This window comes from Neophocaena asiaeorientalis, unplaced genomic scaffold (assembly GCF_003031525.2).
Source record: "Neophocaena asiaeorientalis asiaeorientalis breed wild unplaced genomic scaffold, Neophocaena_asiaeorientalis_V1.1 scaffold493, whole genome shotgun sequence".
Classification (NCBI taxonomy): domain Eukaryota; kingdom Metazoa; phylum Chordata; class Mammalia; order Artiodactyla; family Phocoenidae; genus Neophocaena; species Neophocaena asiaeorientalis.
In genome coordinates, this window is record NW_020172669.1 from 319,534 (window position 1) to 335,314 (window position 15,781).

General features: G+C 39.6%; 1 protein-coding gene across 6 annotated transcripts in view; it reads right to left on the bottom strand.

Annotated features, from left to right (window-relative positions):
• ENOX2 (ecto-NOX disulfide-thiol exchanger 2) overlaps positions 1 to 15,781 on the bottom strand; it is a 278,795-nt gene that overhangs the window by 74,072 nt on the left and 188,942 nt on the right. For 3 of the 6 annotated variants that reach the window (XM_024739584.1, XM_024739582.1, XM_024739581.1), the window contains exon 4: positions 6,570 to 6,658. The exons of the other annotated variants lie outside the window; for them this stretch is intronic. In XM_024739584.1, coding sequence (XP_024595352.1) covers positions 6,570 to 6,618 — 49 coding nt within the window. In that variant the 5' untranslated portion in view covers positions 6,619 to 6,658. The remainder of the gene's footprint in view (positions 1 to 6,569; positions 6,659 to 15,781) is intronic. 6 annotated transcript variants of the gene reach the window in all.

The following is a 15,781-nucleotide window of genomic DNA, read 5'->3' on the forward strand; positions in this document are numbered from 1 at the left end:
TTTTCTTTCTTTTTCTTTCTTTTTTTCTTTCTTTCTTTCTTTTCCCTTCTTTCTTTCTTTCCTCCCTCCCTCCCTCCCTTCTTTCCTCCCTCCTTTCCTTCCTTCCTTCCTTCCTTCCTTCCTTCCTTTCTCCTTGTTTTAAAGTCAATGAAAACTATTTTTTAGAGTAGTTCTAGGTTCACAGCAAAATTGAGGGGAAAGTACAGAGATTTCACATATACACCCACCACCCCCACATGCATAGCCTCCCCTATTATCAACATCTCTCACCAGAGTGGTTCATTTGTTACAACTGATGAACCTACACTGATGCATCATAATCATCGAAAAGCCATAGTTTACATTAGGTTTCACTTTGGTGTTTTACATTCTACAGGTTTTGAAAAATGTATAGTGACATGTATCCATCATTGTAGTATCATACAGAGTATTTTCACTGCCCTAAAATTCCTCTGTGCTCTACTTATTCATCCTTCTCCCCTCCCCAACCCCAGCAACCACTGATCTTTTACTGTCTCCATAGTTTTGCCTTTTCTAGAATGTCATATAGTTGGAATCATACAGTATGCAGCCTTTTCAGATCGGCTTTTTTCACTTAGTCATATACATTTAAGTTTCCTCCATGTCTTTTCATGGCTCCATAGCTCATTCCTTTTTTTTTTTTTTTTTTGCTGAATAATACTCCATTGTCTGGATATACCACACTTTATCTTTTCACATACTGAAGGACATTGTGGTTACTTCAAAGTTTTGGCAATTATGAATAAAACTGCTATAAACATTTCTTTGCACGTTTTGTGTGAACATAAGTTTTCAGTTCCTCTGGGTAAATACCAAGGACTGCAATCACTGGATTGTATGGTAAGAGCATATTTAGTTTTGTAAGAAGCTGTCAACCTGGCTTCCAAAGTGGCTGCACCAGTTTGCATTTCCACCTCCAGTAAATGAGAGCTCCTGTTGATCCACATCCTCACCAGTATTTAGTGTTGTCAGTGTTCTGGATTTTGGTCATTCTAATAGGTTTGCAGTGGTATTTCATTGTTGTTTTAATTTGCATTGCCCTGATGACATATGATGTGGAGCATCTTCTCATATGCTTATTTACCATCCATATATCTTCTTTGGTGAGGTGTCTATTAGTCACTGGCCCATTTTTCAATCAGGTTGTTTGTTTTACTATTGTTGAGTTTTAAGAGTTCTCTGTGTATTTTAGATAACAGTCCTTTATCAGATGTGTATTTTGTAAATATTTTCTTCAAGTCTATGTCTTGTCTTCTCATTCTCTTGACATTGTCTTTCACAAAGATTTTTAATTTTAATGAAGTCTAGTTTACCAATAATTTCTTTCATGGATCATAACTTTGGTGTTATATTTAAAAAGCTATTGCCATATCCAAAGTCATCTAGGTTTTCTCTTATGTTGTCTTTTAGGAGTTTTACAGTTCTGTATTTCACATTTAGGTCTATGATCCATTTTGAGCTAATTTTTTGATGGGTATAAAATCTGTGTCTAGATTCATTTTTTTGCATGTGGTTGTCCAGTTGTTCCAGCACATTTGTTGAAGAGACTATCTTTGCTCCATTGTATTGCCTTTGCTCCTTCGTCAAAGATCTGTTGACTCTAATTATGTGGGTCTATTTATGGGCTCTCTCTTCTGTTCCATTGATCTATTTGTCTATTCTTTCACCAGTACCACACTGTCTTGATTACTATAGCTTTACAGTCAGTCTTCAAGTTGGGAGGCATCAGCCTTCCAACTTTGTTCTTCTTCTTCAATATTGTGTTGGCTACTCTGGGTCTTTTGCCTCTCCGTAAAGTTTAGAATCAGTTTTTTTTTTTTTTTATATCCACAAAATAACTTGCTTGGACTTTGATTGAATCAAGTTGGGAAAAACTGACATCTTGACAATATTGAGTCTTCCTATCCGTGAACATGAAATATCTATTTATTTAGTTCTTCTTTGGCTTTTTTTTCATCAGAATTTTATAGTTTTCCGAGTTTTTTTTTTTCAAGTGTACACACCACAGGAGCTTGGGATGATTAAGATGTTTCCCATTCTTCTCATAGTCTAGTTGCATATGATTACTTCAGCAGCTTTCATCCAAACTACTCCTGCATGCAAACCAAGAAAAAACGTCCAAAAGGGGTTTCCATAGTAGCAATGAAAAGGAAAAATTATATTCCTGATGGAATTTCATATCTTTGAGGCAGTACTTTTGAGTTGGACACATGATCAACAAACATCAATTTAACCAATTGAGTATTTGGGGGGTTAGGATAGCAGAGTACAAGCAGATAGGAGACATAGTCCCTGCCTTCAAAGGTTATACAATCTAACTGAAGAGACCGATGATGATGGTGATGATGATTATTATTATCACTACTCTCACCACCTCCATCCATTACTACCACTAACTATTGAACATTTGCCATATGCTAGGTAAAGCTCTTGGCATGCATTATTTTCATTTAACTTTCAAAACAACCCTATGAGATAGGGGCTCTTTATATCTCCATTTAATAGATGAGAGGCTTTGAAGGGTTACATATATAGTCCAAGGTCACACAGGATGTGTACTTTTAGGCACCATGCTTTAGTATCTCCAAATAAACAATTAGGAAACAATGAAAGACTCAAAGAGTATAGACTAGGAATGTTATTGAAGTTTAAGGAATGAGGCTTTGTGGAGAAGACAGGATTTGAAAGAATGGGCCAGATTTCTGTAGCGTATGTCTAGAATTATGGGTAGTTATTAAATAGGTAAGGAAGAGGGCGTAAGACATTCCAGAGCAGGGATGACATAAGCAAAGACGTTGAAGCAGGTTATACATGCATGTGCATGTATATATTGCACAGTTGGGAGAGATATAGTCGTAAGTCATCTGAGCACAAAAAGTCTTTTATTTTGGTAAATTTCCCTCTGACTACTGATAGCCATTAAAAAAAAACTTTCCACTGCTTTCCTCCTACCTCCCAGTATGCACTCCTGCCAATTACACCCCCAAAGGCAACTCTATTCTAATAGTAGCTTGCTAACATCCATCCATCACATCCTTCCAACCTGGCAATATGAGGGATGATCCTTGGCTGGGTTATTTATACAAGTGCTATTTTGGTCACTGATTGGTCATTACAAGAAAATGCAAATGGCCAAAAACATTATTTCTGAAATATTAGTTTTTATTATTCTCCTATACTGCGAAATTGCTTATGCTTCCCCTCCATAAACCCCACCCCCCACACACAGAGTGATTGATGGCCCTAAGCATTTCAGAACTGGTGATTTCTCCAGTTTTCAGTGGTCTCTGAGAACGCATACAAGAAGGCTAGAAATAGCCTCTTGTAAATATTATCAAGAAAACAAACATGGGGCATCAAATATCCTTTGGGTCAAGAGTTTATATAATGATTATTAGGTTCATCTTGACTCCCAATCCCCAACTAGGGAGACAAGTTTTAGAGAATGTTATAGCTGGAAGGGACCTTTAGGACGTTACTGAGTATGCACTTTGATTTTCTCTGCTGGCTGGAGAATGACTCTTAGAGGAAACAGGTTCAGAAGGACTGGTCCCCAATGCTAAAAATAATTTTTTGCAACAGTCTGGCTACTCACTGGCTCTGCAGGCATGGGAAATACATAAGAGAATTAGGAATTATTCTCAATAAAGAATTTTGAGATCAAAGATTAAGAATTTACAATGTACTTAGCCAAACTCTGGACTAATTTGGTGGGGGTGGGGGAGAGAATGATCTAAATTATCAGTTTTTTTAAAGGACAACATAGTATCACTATTTTCAAACTATATATTAATTCACAGTGCTTGTTAAAATGTTAGCAAGTAGAGTTCCTATTAGGCTTGTTTACAATGAACAGATAAGGAACATGCTAATTAACAGCATTATTTCGCTACAACGAACTCGGTTCTTAAATCCTTAAGGAGTTCTGCTTTAAATGCCCTTCTCATCACCCTCCCTTCCCCCAACACCCATCTCCACCTGTCAAGTCCTACTCATTTTTCAAGGGTCGTCTCAAATGCCACCTTGTCTGTGAAGCTACCTCACTGGAATTAATTACTCCTTCCTATGTGTTCTCATAATATTTTATGTAGAATTTGATTTTCATCTTTGTTTATTCTCTCACTTCTCCCCAAACCAAACTTTTATTGAGTCTTAGTATATGCCACGTTCTGTGCTAGTGACTAGGAATATAGAGAGGAACAAAATTCATTTACTGTTTTGGAAGAACTCACAATACAATGAGAGGCATGACATATAAACAACTAAATACAAATCATTATAATAAGTACTGTAAAAAAACTATGAGGAAAGTGCTATGGGAACAGAGAAGGAGTAATGAAATCTCTGTAATGGGTCTGGACATATGTGTTTGGGGTTGAGAGGTGGAGGACATGAGGAATAGTCAGGGAAGCCTTCACTGGCAAAGAATCATTTGAAGTGAATCTTTAAGGAGGGATAGGATTTTCCTCTAGGTGGTGAATGGAGGATTAGGGTTGAGGAGCATTCCAGGAAGCAAGAACAACTGAACATTTACCATTGACTGCCTTGAATTATAGTTATTGGATACATGTCTCTCTTCTGCTAGCCTACATGCTCCTTTAGGTCAGGGACTGGGTTTTAGGCATCTTTGTTTCCCCATTTCTTAGTTTGGTGTCTGGTATGAAGTAGGTATTCAAGAAATATTTGAATGAATGAATAAAGAAAATCAACTTACATTGATTTGGGGCACAAAAAGCAATCTATGCAATGACACTCATTTATTATTTGTATACCTTTTCAGAACGATAAATTGGGATGCCATCTTAAAGGGGATGGTATAATTGCTAAACTGATTCACTCTCCAGGACAACTGAATTTATATGTAGAAATTTATTTAGAGTTATAACCAGGGATAGATGCACCCAACTAATAATTCAGTTTGATTTTATTAGCTATAATCTTTTCCCCATATAGGCACAGTCATATATATAAGCAAGCTTGTAAATTTTTACTTTCAAAGAGAAATCCCAGATGATCATCTCTGGCAGCAATCTGGATTTAAGGTCTGTACTAACAAAACATGCTGTGCTACACATCTGTTACGAATTATCATTTAATGGTGGAAAAGTTAGGTCCTGATTCACTTTTCAGACTAAAAATGCACATCTAATAATTTCTTTAGGTGTTTTATAAAAGTAGTCCTACGTCACTAAAGGAAGAAATTGCTCATTTTCCCATGAGTCCTATACTCACTGGCAACAGCCAAGAATATTCAGAAAGTAAGTGCCAGTGATTGTCAAATGGTATTCAAAATACCTCACCCAAGTCTGTAGATCATGTCCTGCTATGCTGGTTCTATTGTTCTGCTTGTGTGGCAACTCCTCAAGACATCAAGTTGTAGAGTGGCTGTAAATGAGTGCCCTCTAGGTAAACTGATTGAAGATATGGCACTTTGGAACAAGAGTTCATTAGCACGAAAAAAATTAAACATTGGAAACTGAAATCCACTTTAAGCTGGTATCACCCCAAAACTATCAAATCACTACTGCCATCTGTTTATTTTTACACTGTTTATGCTTCACTGATTAAGTAGTCAATTACTGTCAAAGTTATTTGATCTTGAAGACAATACACACACACATACACACACACATATTCTGTGATACACCTCATCCTGTAGTGGAGTTAATTATTTCAAATGTTTCCCTTATTTCCTTTGAAACAAGTTCAATATGTTGGTGCCATCTTGCCAAATATATTTTATTAAGACATAAACTCTTCTTCTCTGACAGTTTACTCCCCTATAATTTTTCTTTCTTTAGTTCAGTTTTACATCCATTGGTTTTTATGCTTGCTATAACTTTATTACACAGTATTGTACATTATATTTTTGTCCCCTTTTTCTGTGGCTGTCTCTCCTCCTAGACTTTGAAGTCTCTTACTCCTCCTTGTTATTCCTAGTGCATACAAACTGTGTCTGACATAGAGAAGATGTCCAGCAAACAATTTAAAACAAATTAATAAGGAAATCTATGAGTATATATATAAGGGAGTCTTGCACAGACATTGTTGTTCCCAGAAGCAGATGCCAAGCTATTTAGTTATTGTATTGTAATGGCAAGCTATTCTGTTGTTGTATTAAGATAAAAAATATTTTAGTGAGTTTCTTATGAATATTTTAAATGGAGAGAGAGACAGATGAAGATAACATGGTGATAATTTGGGGTATTATAATCTGAACATGCTGATAATGTAAGAGAATCACGATTACGGAAATACTAACTTTAAGAAAGATAAGTCTGGAGATGGGGAGATAATTTTCATCACAGAAAAATTCTTTATAGGTAAGAAGGCAATGATTGGAATTACTTTGAGAATGTAAGGTTATTAAATTTACTAAAATAAATGTGCATGTAGCAGCTATATTTGTTAGCACCTTGAGGGCAGGGGATATAAACCTCATTTACTTTTGTGTATTCTACAGTGACTAGCTCAAAGTATGTGCCAATAAGTTGGCTTTTAAATAAGTGAAGTCTAAGAACTCAGTAATTGTACAAAGTAGGGCTTACCTGCAATGCCTATTTCATAGACCCATAGCCATTTAAAATTTCTTGGCATTGTGTGGTCCTGAACCGTGGATTTAGCTCTCTAGTCATTTCTGCAGAAGGAAAATAGTGGGTCAAAACTGGGTGAGACATCAGGACTCTGGAACATACTAGGACTTAGATAAATGGTGAATGATAGTATTAATGATAGTAATTATAACAAGATTAATAATAGTTAACACTTCTTTAATTCTTATTATGTGCCAGGCATTCTCCTAGACACTTTATGTACATTAATTAAAAACTCATAACCCTGTGAAGTAGGACCTCTCATTATCCTCATTTTACTGATGAGGTAGCAGGAACAGAGAGGTTAAGCAACCTGTCCATGGTCATACATTAGCTTGCAGTGGAGCTGGGATTCAAACCCAGGCAATCTGGCTCCACAGTTCATGCTCTTAACCACTATCTTATACAAAACTAAAGGAGTCAGAAGGTTAGAGAATATTTGAGCTGGGAGGGCTATAGAGCTCATCATTACATATGGGTGCTCCCCATGTCCTGTATTGTAGTGATTCTTAATGGGGGCTGAGTTTACCTTCCCTCCCAGGGACATTTGGTAATATTTGAAAACACCTTTGGTTGTCACAACTGGGAGTGAGGAGGTGCTACTGACATCTAGTGGGTAGAGTTCAGGGATACTGCTAAACACCCTACAACGTACAGGACAACCCCCCCACCACCAAACAATTATCTGACCCCAAATGCCAATAGTGCCAAGTTTAACAAACCCAGCTCTATTGTAGCAATTTTCATATGTTCTTACTGGAGGGTGCCTTATACTCCTGGTTTCTTTACACTTCCTTCCTGTCCACCACATGTGCAGCCAATCCCAACTTCTGCAGCTTATGCCCTACACCCTTACGCCACTGTGCTAAGACTAATCTGATCACACCCCTCCCATCCTCAACCAGGAATCTATTAACATTTTTAGCAAGGTTAATTTTATGCTTCATGCCAAAGAAATTATCCTTATGGTGAGGAATCCAGGTGCTGTGGAAGGCTGATGGGGTACTGTTTTGAGAGTGGTCCTGGAAATAGCACTAGGAATACCATGACAAAGGAAAAGAGAGAAGTGTAGAAAATGCTTGTGTGGAATACAGAAGAAAACCCCATCTCCAGCATATCACACAGGACCTTGCATACAGTAGACATACAAGAAGTATATGTTGTGGAAGATTATGGCACAAGGTCAGGATGGGGTGTCCTAGAACTCAATAACATTGTATTTTCTGTTCTCTGGCTAAGGGAAAGGAAACAGCAGGATAACTCATGTTTTGGGTCTATGTTAAGCCTAGGGCTCAAGGGTTTATCTTCTGTTTGGTATTTATTGTTCAGGAAGTAATATTGTGCGTTGTAGGTGTTATTTTGAATCCTTCTTCATTTTCTTTGAGAATTAACAATCCATTATTGTTTGTGAGCAAGGCACTGAAGCCCTGGGCACCTCTCTCTCTGACCACAGACATCACCAGCAGTGACGCCACAGCTTGCATCATGGCTGTGCAGGGTGAGAGAAGTGACGGGGGCTTTAATACAAGGCTCCCAGGAGGCTTGAGAGAGATGACGCTATCAGGCAAGCGAGGGCTTTATCTCCTTATGAGTGTTACCAAGGATGAATCAAAGAGCCACTCAAGGGGATCAGGATGCCATAATATATTCTTCCTTGGGGAGGGGGAGGGAAGGAGAGGAAAAAGAAAAAATAACAGGGAAAGGGAAAGGTTTTTATGCTAGCCCATATAGTAGGTAATTATTCTCACAGGAGCTGTGAGTGTGGTGGGGTTGGGGGTGGGAAAGAGTAGCTTGATCCTCAAGGTATGCAGATGAGAACCTCAGGTTAGAGGGTGCTTTCACAAACTAACCCCCATGCTGGAAGACTCACTGTTCTAGTCTATAAGCCAAGGGGTCTTGGAGAGAGCCACCTCCATATTGGAGCAGTTATAAGAATGTTCAAGGTTTTAAACTAGGTGTATAAGAAGCCAGGGCACCAAGCCAGCCCTCCAGATGGCAGTTGCAGTGGGGGTGTAGTGAGGAAGAAGAAGGCCAAAAGTTTTGGCATACATCTCTTCAAGGAACTCACAGCATATACCCTACATTTATGAAGGGAACAGGGTATAGTGGGAGGAGTACAGATCTTGGGGCCAGACAGATCTCAAATCAAGTCTTGGCTCTTTTACAAGCTGTGTGATTTTAGGCAAGTTTTGAAAACTCTAGCACGTTTATTCACCTTCAGTTAGAGATAATGATACCTATCTTTCATGTACTAAGCTAATGATAATAATGTTGATCCCTAATATTGATTAAATGCTTATTATGTACCAAACACTGTTTCAAGGCTTTATATTATTATTTAATCTAATCCACATAACAACACTATGAGATAGGTAAGATTTATCATTAGACCCAATTTACAGATAAAGAAAATGGAACACAAAGAAGTTAGGAAGTTGCCCAGGGTCACAGGTGGAGTTGATGCTGGAGGTGAAATTCAGATTCAGGCAGTATGGCTCCAGAGCCCAAATTTTAGCCACTGAGCTATATCCTGTCACTACAGTATAAAGTACACAGAACCTGAGACACAGAGCATGTACTCAGTCATGATTTAACCCCACTTCCTTTATCTTTCCCTTCCTTTTTTTTTCTGTTTAAGAAAGAAACCATTCAGCTGCCATGTGAGGGTCTCTCCTCCCACTTCCCTAAGCTGGAGCCAGGGGCCTCCTTTGTTATTTCAGGATGGGCTGGCACGAGTGAGTTGAGGAACCTCAGATATAGTGCTTATCACTTCAAGGTTATTAGCTGAATGTGAGCCAGGAGAATAGGTTGAAGTCAGATGTAGGAGTCCTAGAAAACCAGCAGGCTCCACCATGGGAACCTTGGAGGGCTTCCTCAGTCAGTAAGAGCAGTGGCTAGCTGTACTAGAGAGGCTCTCTTGGGCCTTTCCACACTAAGGTCCATAACTTCTCACTCCTGGTTTCTTGGGCTTCTGAGATACCAGTGAACTCATATTACTCAGGTCTAGGGTGAATGGTTGACTGTGGCCATTAGTCTTAGTCTTTAGGATTACATCATCACATTCATTCCACATTTCCTCACCTAACATTTAGATAAAGAACACCAGGGATTTCCCTGGTGTTCCAGTGGGTAAGACTCCATGCTCCCAATGCAGGGGGCCCAGGTTCGATCCCTGGTCGGGGAACTAGATCCTGCACGCATGCCGCAACTGAGAAGTCCGCATACCACAACTAAGAAGCCCACATGCTGCAACTAAGAGTCCACATGCTGCAACTAAGAAGCCCACGTGCCACAACTAAGAAGCCCGCATGCCACAACTAAGAAGCCCGCATGCTGCAACTAAGAGTCCGCATGCCGCAACTAAGAAACCTGCATGCTGCAACTGAGTCTGCATGCCGCAACTGGGAGTCCACATGCTGCAACTGAGTCTGCATGCCACAACTAAGAAGCCCACGTGCTGCAACTAAGAAGCCCATGTGCCACAACTAAGAAGCCCACGTGCTGCAACTAAGAAACCTGCATGCCGCAACTAAGAGTCCACATGCTGCAACTAAAGATCCCGCATGCCGCAATGAAGATCCTGTGTGCTGCAACTAAGACCCAGTGCAGCCAAAATAAATAAATAAATAAATTAATTAATTAATATTTTTTAAAAGCACCAAAAGAATAATTGGGCCACAAAAAATACTACCATATATCAGCTACTTTAACATCTCCACTAATTGGCCTGTTAAGCCTCACATTTCTTTTCCTAGTTTTGAAACAGACACATTAACATTACTGTCAGGTCCCAAATATTGTAGCTACTGGTTTTCAACTATAAATCTTAATATTTAACAAATCAACTAATTGCATTTCAGGTACTGAGCATGCTCTTTAGGTTAATGGCATGGTCGGTGGTGGAGGGGGAAATGGAGAAAGAACAAATTAGAAGCATAAACTCTGAAAGTTCCCAAAGTCCTGTGGTCAATGCTTTTCTGAGGTAAGTTGCATAAGAGATGATTTGGCAAACCTGCTACTATGCTGTTGGAAGTCTGGCAAGATCTCTTGGAGGAGCAAAAAATAGACAGCCCTGGGGTTAATCTACAAGCCGTTTTGCTTTAGCCCTTTTTGCTGAAAATCTTTCCAACATGTTTCAGTCCACTTCCTTGCCATAGGAGATAGAGTACAACAAAGATAAATATAGCATGGGCTAGATCTGGAACTAGGAGGGCTGAGTTTGAACTCTGGCTCCACTATTTACTCGCAGTGCAGCAATCACTTACACCCGTGTTTGTCCAAGTGCATTCCAACCATGTGCACCAGAATCACCTGCAGCACTTGCTAAATAGCCAAGTTCCAGGGTCCCTGGCTGAGGTTTTCATCTGGGTGGCGCTGGGGAATCTGCCTGTTGAACAAGCACCCTAGATAACTCTCATTCCCACTACAAATTTGAGAAACAGAGTTTGTTTTCTCATCTATAAATAAGAATGGTACCACCCCTTTCACAGGGTTGTGGTAAAAACAACACAGGTGGTCAATATGTGCTAGGCGTACCTGAATCTTTGAGTGAGGTTATGGCAGGGCTTCAGGATACATTCTGAATATTAATTTAACAAACATGTTAAATCCACACAGCGTTTGATGGTACCAAGGTGAAAAATCCATGTTTCCCTGCCCTTTGAAGGGTTCATAGACTAATGGGAGAGACAAACGCGAAAACAAAATTATTGTTTGATAATGGCTAAACAGATATGAAGAAAGGGGAGGTAGCCACTTTGCTAGGACGAGAGGTGGTGGTGGAGGAGGGAGGGGAGCATAGAGGAAGTGATGTTAAGCTGGAGAAGGTTATTTTAAAGTGAGTTTTGAAATATAAGTCAATTATGGTACTGTGGATATCTTAAAAGTGTAGGAGATAAGGTTGTATTTGTGCTAAGTCTAAAACCTAGAATAGAAATTGTTCTTATTTGGGGGGATGGGCATGAGTGGAGAATATTTTCCATATCAGTTTACTTATTATTCCTTGCTCCTAAAAGTAGAATGTTAAAAAACTGGAGTCATTTTGTGTTCTCCAGTTCGTTGGACTCTGAGAGGATGGGTATTAGCCTATGTTGTTGACTTGCTTTGCAAGTCACTGGCTGCAAGGCCATGGTCTAAGTCGGGGGGGGGTAGGACACTGGCCATGACCACTATAAACAAGTCAAGTGTTAAATCCTACTGATAATGGGAACTTTGGCTTGAGAACTAGCTGCCTCAGCAGAGTCATCCTCAAATACTAAGGGCAATGCTATATATACACATACAGCCGCAGGAGGCAGTGACTAATGGCTCTGCTTTGGGCCAGCAGCCCTGGCCCCTTTCTAGCTTCTTCACCTCTATAGGCAGCCTAACTTGAATTTTCAAACTCCACCTCAATTTGACAAATAATCAGAAAACAATAGACTTTACTATACAGAACTTCACACCATCCCCACTACCCTTCATTTTTCAAAATGATTGAGGTTTTTTTGAAAACTGCAACACACTTCCAGCAATCCCCATCATGCCTTTGGCCAGACTAAGAATAACAAACTCTCAACCCTTAATGCTGTGTGACCTTGAATGAAGAAAAAATGGGGTTGTAACAGGAGTTAGGATCATGCTCTTTGGATTAGATCCAAGTTCTAATCTTGGCCCGAAACTTATTATCTGTGTGATGCTAAGAAAGTGACTTAATGTCTCTGTTCTTCATTTTCTACGTCTGAAAAATGATAATAACAAGTACCTATCTCATTGGGTTGTGGTAAGGGTTAAAGGAGAAAATATGTGAAAAAAAAGACCCACTGCAATGCCTAGCTTAATAAGTAGAATGCCAGTAATTATTATTAATATATTAACCATAGTGGGTATTACCTCTGATATCTTATGGAAAGCAGGGGCCATTGTGGGTGAGGAGAGAGGGGAGTGTTATGATTACGTCAGGTGAAAAGGGCAGGAAAGTACCAGTATAGGAACCAGCCATTAATAACAGTGGGGAATATATTTAAACAAAAAAGAATAAGATGGCTTCTCTTTAACCAATTATTTACCAAGAGCACTGCTAGAAAGAAAAGCAGGACTAATTTATATGCCTCTCATCTGATCGATGTATTTTCTAAAAGTGGTACTGGTAATAAAATCCTCAAAAGATTTTCTAGTGTTACCCTCCGCCCCCACTGTATATACATACCACAAACCCATCAGATCTGCTGCCAAAACCCACTTGCTTTTTTCTCCAAAAGCATGGATGGCATTGCATCCAGGCTCTCTTTTGTGATCACCCCATCTGTGGTGAAAGAAAACCAGAATAACTTAGTATTACGTCTCGATTATCCATGACCAGGATGGGAGGCAATGTGGTAGGCAGGAGAAGAGGTTGCTCTTCATGGCAAGCTTTCCAGTAAGACAAAGGGAGGTTAGAAAGGGAGGTCATGGCTGTGACCTCTGTGACAGCTGAGCAGGGGACACCCACTGTATGTGTCAGCCTACTCCAGGAATAATCCATACGCAAGTGATTTGGTCAACGGTTTGTGATTCTGGAACAGTATTAACAATAGTGCCTTTCCTGGAATCTATCTTATATATGATGTATTTTTTTCCCCACTTAATTCAATAGCTCTCCTGAATATTTTAATACAACAATAGTAGTCTGAATAGCAAACACATGTGAGTTATTGACTTGCTTTCCTTTTATCCATTTCTGCTGTAACTTAAATTTTCTTCCTGAGTGAATCTCCAGGCCACTAGTGACATCACCTTTAATCCATTTGTATTTCTTTTTTTTTTAAATTGGCATTAACATGGAGGAGACAAAAGAGGTTAAAAAATAAAAGACGTCTACATTGGTGATGATCTCCAGAGCAAACCTTACAGGGATTGGTAGAGCAAATTTGATTTGAAAATGATTACAAAGGGTGAATTCCCTGTAAATAATGAATTGGAAACAAAATAAGGCTGAGAGTATTTGCTTATCCACTTATTTCCACATGAAGAAAAGCCATAATTCCTGTCAGCCTGTACTTACAGCATGCCTAGACTGGCCAGAGAGAAACCAACCAGTGATGAAAATAAATACACAAGCCCACTCGTTGACTGCATTCTCTGTCAGGTCCAACACCAAGGAAAGCCTAAAGATAATATGTCTTTGGGTAACAACCCATAAAGCCACAGTTACAGTTCAAGCACTTAACTTCAAATTCCCAAATGACCATGCCACTGTTCTTTCCTCTTCCAGATGCTAGAAGTTCACTGTCAAAAAGGAGGGGATGAGAAGGGAGGGGCAAGGCAGCTGAAATGCTCAACGACCCTAGCAAAATTCTGGGAAAGCATGCCCTCCTCACAAATCACAACTTCTTGAGAAGCTAACTGGTATGTCACTGGAAGACACTGTCAGAGCAAGCTTGCTAAGGATTTTATCAAAGTGCACTTAGCTTTCAAGAGCAGTGTTCCTTAAAAATGTAAAGTTGATTTCTGTATATCAAATCCTATTTTTCCACTGACTCACACTTTCTTCTATTTTTTAAAAATTAAATATTGAGTAGGTACAAAGAGGAATTTATGAGACAAGTGTGAAGTATAAAAAACTATGGTGCAATGAAAATTGTATGTCCGACATGCAGTTGAAGAAAAAGAATATAACTATTACCTTTAAAGGCCACTGTGTGCCCCTCCTGTAATTCCTTCCATCTCCCCTCGGAGATACCACTATTCTGAATTTTGTGTTCATTATTCCTTGCTTATCTTTATAGTAGTACTATGTATAATGACGCTGTCTCTTCAGAAATGTTTTATCTGAATTTCGGAAGGATTCTTCAGTTGCCAGGAGCTTTAATTTGTGGTGTTCTCCTTCATATCCCTCCCCTCTGCCTGGCTTCCCCCACCCACCTCCATCTTGCCCAGTAGTTGGTAATGCATGAACAAACACGAGTGTCAAAGGTTATCATTTAGTAGTGAACCCATACGGAGAGTCAGTAATTCTTTTGTAACAAGGCTACTTTCCTTTTGTTTTTCAAGCAAATCCCTGCATGGGTCTTAATTTGTTTACCCAGAGATCTGGGGACATGGCGGTGGCAGTGGGCTAGTGAGCAGGGTGACAGGGCTGTGTGTATTGCCTAGCAGGGGTACCTCAGGGTTTTGGGGTCAGAAGGCTAGGTTATTTGCCAGCTATGTGACTTTGGGCAAGTCACTTAATGTTTCTGAGCTTTGGTTCCCTCATCTCAAAAACACAGACAGCAATAATACTGATCTTACAGGGTTGGTGAGATGTTTAAACAAGAGATATTTATTGTAAAAGTATTTTGAAGGGTATAGGATACTCCATAAATGTTAGCTGTTAATGTTGTGTGGCTCTGCTGCTGTTGTTGATGCTATGATATCAGTGCTGTTAAAGTCAAGGTAAAGGACTAGATGGTTATGAATTTCTAAAGTCTGGAGCGAATCCACAGATTTAGCCTTGCCACCTGTCTGGCAAAGCTGGCACAACACAGACAAAATTAAAATTTCTTTTCCAACTCTGTATTACTGGTCTATGTGGAAACTTTCCACCTTTGAACATCTTCCTCAAATCCCACTGAACCTGTCCAATCTGCATGTGTGAGAGTTGTGTTTGCTCTGGCCTATGTCGGTGCTGAAGCCTAGGGCAGAAAGTAGTCACACATCACAGGCATCTAACATTTTCTCTTCCTGGTTATTTCTCTTAGGACGGTGCAGGCTGGTGACTCAGCCATGTGTACAAGATGTGATGAGTTTGCGCCTGAGGAGCCTTCTGAAGGCCCTGACTTTTGCCTGTGTGATATTAACATAACCATTTGCATGTCATTTCCATTTTGTTTTTAAAAAGGTCTCTCCTTGAAGATCTATAAGAATGAGAGTAAGCAGTGGAAAGCAACGTTTCCATTCTACAAACGATATAATCAAATCTGTAAACGGGCAAAAATACACACGAGACGCTCCATAAAACTGTTGGCAATTATTTCAGTGAACAGACGCAAGTTGTGCACAATTCCCCACAGCTGCCGCAGGTGTTGAAGGAAGAGATTCAAACAACAGAGTGGAAATATCGATCATCTTTTTGAATATGGTGCTAGGCTACCTGCTTGGGCGCCCAGGAGGGGGTGAGGGAGGAAGAGTGCTGGTAATATTCCCACACATGTTTCCCAGCCTTGGGTCTG